Below are 6939 nucleotides of genomic sequence, written 5' to 3'. Positions count from 1 at the left end.
TGGATACTGAGGTTGAGTAAGGTAAAGATGGAGGTGGTGAGAAACACTGGAAATGTCATCCTGGTTGGTGATCTTGACAACAGCAAATCAGGTTGCAGGGGTTGGACACATTGAATTGGAAGCCATTGGAGTACTGAGAAATGCATGGTCTGAGGTGGTACAGGCAGCAAGTGGACAGCTCTTTACTTTCTGCAATCAAGGGAAGAGAGACACTGGGTTGCAGGAGGTGGTACGGTAAGAAAGATAGCCCAGGGGCTGCCACTGTGGCATAGTAGGTTAAGCCTCCGCCAGTGGCACCAGCATCCTATACGAGCACCAGTTCATGTCCTGGCTGCTCCACTTCCAATCCAGCTCCGTACTAGTGGCTTGGGAAAGCAGTAGAAGGTAGCTCAAATACTTGGGCCTCTGCAGCCACATGAGAGACCCAAAAGAAGCTCTTGGCTCTTGGCTTCTGTCTGGCCAGCCCTGCCCCTTGCAGCCATTTGGGGAGTGAACCAACAGATGGAAGATCTCTGTCTGTCACTTTCTCTGTCTGTAATTCTGCTTCTCAGATAAATAAATAAATCTTTAAGAAAGAAAAGGAAAGAAAGCCCATCATTTTCTGTTTTTAATGGCGGACATCACTGATGGTTTCATGAAATGATGCAGGAGAGGGAATAAAGTATTTGAAAAAGCAGGAAGGGTGAGGTCCAAAGCCAAATGGAGAACCTGGCTCTGCTGGCAGAAGCAGAGGAGAAGGTATGTGTAAATTAGGCTAGGGTTGAATTCCCTATGAGATATGCTGAAAACGAAGGACTGTGCCATGTTCAAGGAAATAACATTTGAGGAGTCACATCATTTGTGGAGATAGAGTATTTTACTTCATCTCACCTAGAAAGTGTAAGTGGCATAGTCATAGTGGCTAAATATTTGCGTCTAAAAGATAACCTCCTATAACTCCTCCACAAGGTTATTGAGAAGTAATTTTGAATGAAAAAAATAAAGTAGCCCTCTGATAATATGTGAAACTTTATTAAAAAGAGAAATGGTGCAAACTACTTTGTGCTTTTGTTTTCATCTTTAAAAAAAAAACTGAAAGAGAAAAAAACTTATAACCAAACATGTTGTCTTATTAAAGATGAGTAATAAATAAGGCATTTACCATAATTATTATTATGTAATTACACAGCTTACACATGTATGAAAACTGTAGAGGGTGGACTACAAAATCACATTTTCAGTGGTTAACGGGCTGAGATTTGAAATCTTTTGAATATCCTGTTTGATATGACATTCAAGAAAACTATGAACAAAACTGTTAGTATCTGCATCCTGTTCTACGTAAGAGAAGAGCTTCTATTAAATTACCTGGTTCCCCTCACCAAGATAAAGACAAGAAAGTATGAAAGGTCCCTCCACCAGGGTACTTATGGGTCCTACTCATTCACCTGGACATTCAAATGACCACCGCTAAGGCAGGTACACTAATATCACTCATCTGCCATCAGCTTCCCAGGGCATCTTGACCTGAGCTAATGGCAATTTCTTCTGGCTAGTAATAAACAATGTTGCTTTCATCCATCTTACATCTAAAGTCTAGGCTTGCCTACAGAGAGTGTGGAATGCCTTGTAAAGGATTGAATTCTATTCTTCAGTATTTTATTTTTGCATTTCTTCCTTGGGAATTATAATGCTTATCTTCAAAGCTGATTTAATGGTTCAAGAAGAACCAGTGAGACTCCCTTATTCTAGCCTTTGCTTTTCCTTGTTTTCTCTTCACCCAGTGGGCTATCTTTAAGAGGCGTGGAATCTAGGGTTTTGAGAGATCCCCTCTCCTCCCACTCGGTCAGCTGCACTGATGAATTCCTCCTGGGGCTTCTCACTGATTAGGTTAGTGCAGTGTCAAAGAATGGAGACTTGGAAAGGGTCCCCCTGTGAACAGAAATCAGACTGAAGATGCAAGCTCAGACTCGCATCCTGCAGAGTTTCCCTCCCTTAGTGAGAGTTCTCACTCACCTGCCTGAGGGGCCGTCTGACTCTTGCTCACAGATTCCAGCCCTCCCACAGTCTGAAATGGAAATAGAGGTTCTCTGGTTGACTTTGAAAAACACAAACCTTGCCATGGAAACATATTGTGAAAACATATAACATGAAGAGAGTTGTAAACATTCAAGTATTTCTGCAGGTTTTCATAAAAACAACAGGAATTTGATTTTTTTAAGCTTATGATACCTTTTGTGACTAACAGTACACAGGTTATTTATATCAAAGGAGGAAAGGCCAGGAGAGCTAGTTGTAAAGCCTCCAAAAACTTCATTTGGTTCAATTCTGTCAGTAGATTCTGTCTTAAGAAACATACATGAAGTCCTCAGAAAGTTATGTTTCCCTGAATCAACTAAGGGAAGCACCTCACTTGACAGAGTTGAACAATCAGTGCCATTCTAGTGAGACGTTTAAGCACTAAAACTCTTTCTAGAAGTTTTCCATTTAGAGATTGTGATGGTTAATTAAGGAAGCACTGTTCCTAAGAATTATAAAAGATGGAATATAAAGATATCTTTCAGAAGGTCTCCTACTTGAACAAATTTGTTCAGAAAACAGACTAAGCATTGGCTTTTCCCAGTCAGTTCCACACATTCTTCTGTTGTGGTATTTTACACATGAGGATTATTCACAGCCCATCTAAAAATAAATAAATAAATAAAAGCAAATTGCTTTGAGTGATGTTCCAGAGGATCCGAAGCCCAATCCAAGATTCGGTGTCAATGTCAACCTTCCTTGGTGAACGAGGCCGTGGTTGCTTCCCTTGCTGGCTTCCATCCAGCTGTCGGACCTCCCTGCTCCCTGCCTAGGAAGGCCAGGTGGTTCACAGAGCATCCGTGGGGAGCGCACAGGACTGGACTTCCTGGTATGTCATCTGCCTCCTCACGGAGCGGAGTCGGAGAGAAAGAATCACAGTGGCCGTCAGGAGGAGGAGTCCTATGATGAAAAGGATAACCAAGGCTGCCTTGGCTCCTCTTGGACCCAGATTCCTGCCGAAGAAATACAGCATCCCCTTGCCAGGTGGTTCTGTGGAAAAGTAGAGTGAGATGTCAGGTACCTGCCTTTCACTGAGGAGTCAAACATGATGCGTTCGCACGCAGGGTGCAAGAGAGGGCATCATTACCGTTGGGGGACACTGTCGCCGGATGTGGTGCTCCTCCAGACGGAGACTTGGTGGAGTAAGGAATCCTGTTATCTGAACAAAGAACACAGATTGGTTGTTCTGTGAACTACAGAGGGATTTTCTTTTCATGATATGAGTCTTTTCATTTCACCAGTGAGAACTTTAACCCACTAGTATCTACCAGTCTTTCTTGGAGTCTCACTTAGCTTCACACTAGTGCACCTGCTTTCTTACCCCATCCACCTTTGCAGCTTCTGCTAATCCATTCAGATCCATCGTGAGTATCACAGCCTCTGTTACTTTGGCTCACATCCCTGAACTCTTGGTTATTCCCTCCTATTACTGCCACTGCCTCCTTCACCCTGCACTCTGTTACAGCACATTATCATACTCTGTCATGGTTACATGTTCACACATGGTTACATGTTTCTCTTACTTGACCATGAGTTCCTTGGGGTCTGTATCTGGGTTTTCCTTATGCCTCCTGTTTTCAGGGTCTACAGGAAGCTTGGTGCCATCATCTGGCATCACTGACAGGCAACAGTACCTATGTTTCGGAGAACCGTGTAGGTTGTCTCCATGCCAGCATGGATGTGATCAGACACATGACAATGCAGCAGCCATGTTCCCGGGTGATCTGCAAACAGTTCGATGGTTTGGAAGGTCCCAGGAAAGAGATCATACACGTCTTCTCGGTAAGAGTTTTCTATCTGCAAAAATTACACAATGTAGCTCATGGCTTTCTTTGCTCAAAATAGCAAGAAGGAAACAAAGAGGAAAAACACAAACGCACAGTAAACAAAAGGAAGAAAATAATACAGAGCTAATAAAATCAGGATGAGACACACAACATAGAGAAATCAAAGAAGCTTTGTAGTAGCCAGCTTCCATGATACCCCAAAGTGATCCCTATCTCCTGGTTTTCAAAGCCTTTGTAGTCCCCTCCTACACTGGATGAAAGTTTATATGGCCCAAGTGATGGCATTAATCTTCCAAGATCAGGCAGACCATAACTTCTGTCTTAAACATCCTCTCTCATACCCTTCTCCTGGATCACTTACTCTTGGGGAATCAAGTACCTGTGCCATACTTACCTGCTGAGGAACTAACTGAAGCTTCCAGTTAGCACTCATTTTAGTGAGCTTGGAGGTGACTCCTTCAGCTCCAAACCTTTGATAACTGCAGCCCCAGCTAACAAATTGATAACAGCTTTATGACAGATGCTGAATCAGAATTAAGTAGCTAAATTACTCTCAGATTCCTGACGCAGAGAAACTGTGAGATATAAATAGTTGTTGGTTTAGTCCACTGTTTTAATAGGTCGTGCACCAATAGAAAACTAAAAAATCTCTAGATAGATTGTCAGAAAAGAAAAGAAAGGAAGACACAAATTAAAATACCAGGAATAAAAGAGAAGACATCACGGAGACCTTACAGACATTAAAAAGGATAATAAAGAAATACTGGACAAATATTGGACAAATCATTCATAGAACTTAACAATTGTTGAGGATTCCAAGATGGCAGCATAGGGAAAGAGTGTACAGTTCTAGGCTAGGGGAAGATAGTTAAAAAAAAAAGTGGATGAAGTACATTCTCAGGGAGAATTAGAGAAAAAACTACAGTGGAAATTCTATGGAAGGAAGAAGAATGCCTTGGATATGTGAGGAAGGTACAGACATGCAGCAATGAGGATGGACACAACACATGACCCCAGAAGCAAGAGCCAGAGAAAGCACCAGCTTTGGAAAGAGAGGCGAGATGATTAGACTGCAGCAGCCCATGCCACTGGTGATATAGCTGGAGGGAGAGCCTGGCAGACTACACTGTGTCTGAAACCAGCCTGGAGCCTTAAGGGGCCAGAGTACCCACAAACACAGCAGAAATTAAAAAGGCAGGTTTCCCTCTCAACATCCCCCCAACAATGGTAACTGGCAACTGGATGAGAGAGGGCAGGCATCATTTTGAACATCAGTAGCCACTGTGGCAGCTCTTATGTGCACATCCAACAACCGGCAAGGAAAAGGCACCACCTTGACACCAGTAATGGCAATGGCAGCTCAAGTGCATGTACCTGGCAACGGGTGGGGAGAAGGAGCCATTGTGATATGAGTAGGGGCTAAGGTCAGTGGCTCATGCACATGCGTGTGATTCAGAGATTTTACCAGAGGAAAAAATCCATGTTCCCCAATGACTTTGAGACTTGGAGAATTGACATGGGGTTGGGTACCCACATACAACTATAAAGTGCCCCCAGGCTCTCAACATATCACAGGCTCCAGGGCTCAAACCACCTAGGCAGAACACCCGCAGGCAGCTGTCTCTGAGAATGCCTCTGCCTGTCTGTGGACAGAACATGATTGTAGCACTGAGCAGAGCCTCTGCACCCTGTGACTGTTGGAGCCTTACATGCTGAGACTGTATGAACTCTGACTCCATGAGATGGCTAAGGGTACAGCTGGTTCTCTGGGAAATCACTATGTGCAGCTCCACATGCTCAAAGCTCCCTGATTGCCTGGGGTGGGTCAATGAAGTGGGATCCTTTGTGCAGAAATTCTTTGTGCAGCTCATGCGGCAGCATGGGTAAGTATTGCACCCACTATGGGCTCACACTTGGGCATTGATCAACTTGGAACAGAGGAGATGAGGGAGTGATTATGCCAACAGAGGTGATCATACCCACCTTTCTGCTAACAAGAGGAGTTCTACCTCATCCAACTTGGGAGTCACCCTGGATATTCACCCTGTGCTGAAGCACTCACCAGAACTCACTGGCCACACCCAGCACACACCTCTGGGTATTCAATGAAAAAGCAAACACTCCACTAAGCCACAGAGGCGCAGTTCAAAGATAAAAGCCATCAGAGGAAAAAAACCAACAAGTATTTCCACAAATGCCTAAAAATAAACATAGAAATCCAAGAAACAAGAATAAGGAAGACAACATCATGTCCCCAAAGAAACACAACACTTTAATATTATAATGTGAGGATGAAGAAATTGATGAAATGCCTGCAACAGAATTCAAAAAAGTAATCATATGATTACTCAGAAGCAAATTCATGAGTAAAAGAAATCCATACATGACATGGATGAAAAATTTTCCCATGAAATTGAGATTTTGAAGAGAAATCAAAATAAATAGTAGAAATGAAGAATTCAATATGTCAAATAAAAATACTGTGCAAAGCCTTAACAGACTTAATAAGGCAGAAGAAAGAATATCCAAGATAGAATACAAATCTTTAGAAGTTTTTCAGTCAGACCAAAAAAAGAAGAAATTAGAAAAATTAAAAACAGTGTTGGAGATTTATGGGATACTATCAAACAACCCAATATACTGATCTTAAGAGTTCTTAAAGGTGTGGAAAGAATGAATGGATTAAAATGCCTATTCAGTGAGATAATTACAGAAAACTTCCCTAATTTAGACAAAGGAAGGGACATCCAAGTACATGAGGTAGATAGAACTTCTTATACATAAGAACAGAAAAAATCTTCACCAAAATATATTGTAGTTAAACTTTCAAAACTGAAGCATAAAGAAAAGATTCTAAACCATGCATGAGAAAACTGCCATCTTAATTTCAGAGGATCTCCAATTAGGCTCACAACTGACTTCTCATCAGAAACCCCACAGGCTAGGAGAGAATAGGGAGACATAGTCCAAGCCATAAGAGAAAAAATCTGTCAACCCAGAATATTATACCCTGAAAAGCTCTCATTGATGAATGAAGGTGAAATAAAGACCATCTATAACAAACAGAAATTGAAAGAATTTGTCACCACTCATC

At 42.2% G+C, this 6939-nt stretch overlaps 1 protein-coding gene across 1 annotated transcript in view; it reads right to left on the bottom strand.

Moving 5' to 3' along the window:
• Nucleotides 1–1064: 1064 nt before the first annotated feature.
• HEPHL1 (hephaestin like 1) overlaps nt 1065–6939 on the bottom strand; it is an 83236-nt gene continuing 77361 nt past the window's right edge. The window contains exons 18-20 of the mRNA XM_008262585.5: nt 3693–3855; nt 3146–3217; nt 1065–3048 (exon numbers count right to left, since the gene is read on the bottom strand). Coding sequence (XP_008260807.3) covers nt 2846–3048; nt 3146–3217; nt 3693–3855 — 438 coding nt within the window. The 3' untranslated portion in view covers nt 1065–2845. The remainder of the gene's footprint in view (nt 3049–3145; nt 3218–3692; nt 3856–6939) is intronic.

The sequence above is a fragment of the Oryctolagus cuniculus genome, chromosome 1 (assembly GCF_051225735.1).
Source record: "Oryctolagus cuniculus isolate XC-2025 breed Fujian yellow rabbit chromosome 1, ASM5122573v1, whole genome shotgun sequence".
Lineage (NCBI taxonomy): Eukaryota > Metazoa > Chordata > Mammalia > Lagomorpha > Leporidae > Oryctolagus > Oryctolagus cuniculus.
This window is presented reverse-complemented; position numbering and strand designations above follow the sequence as displayed.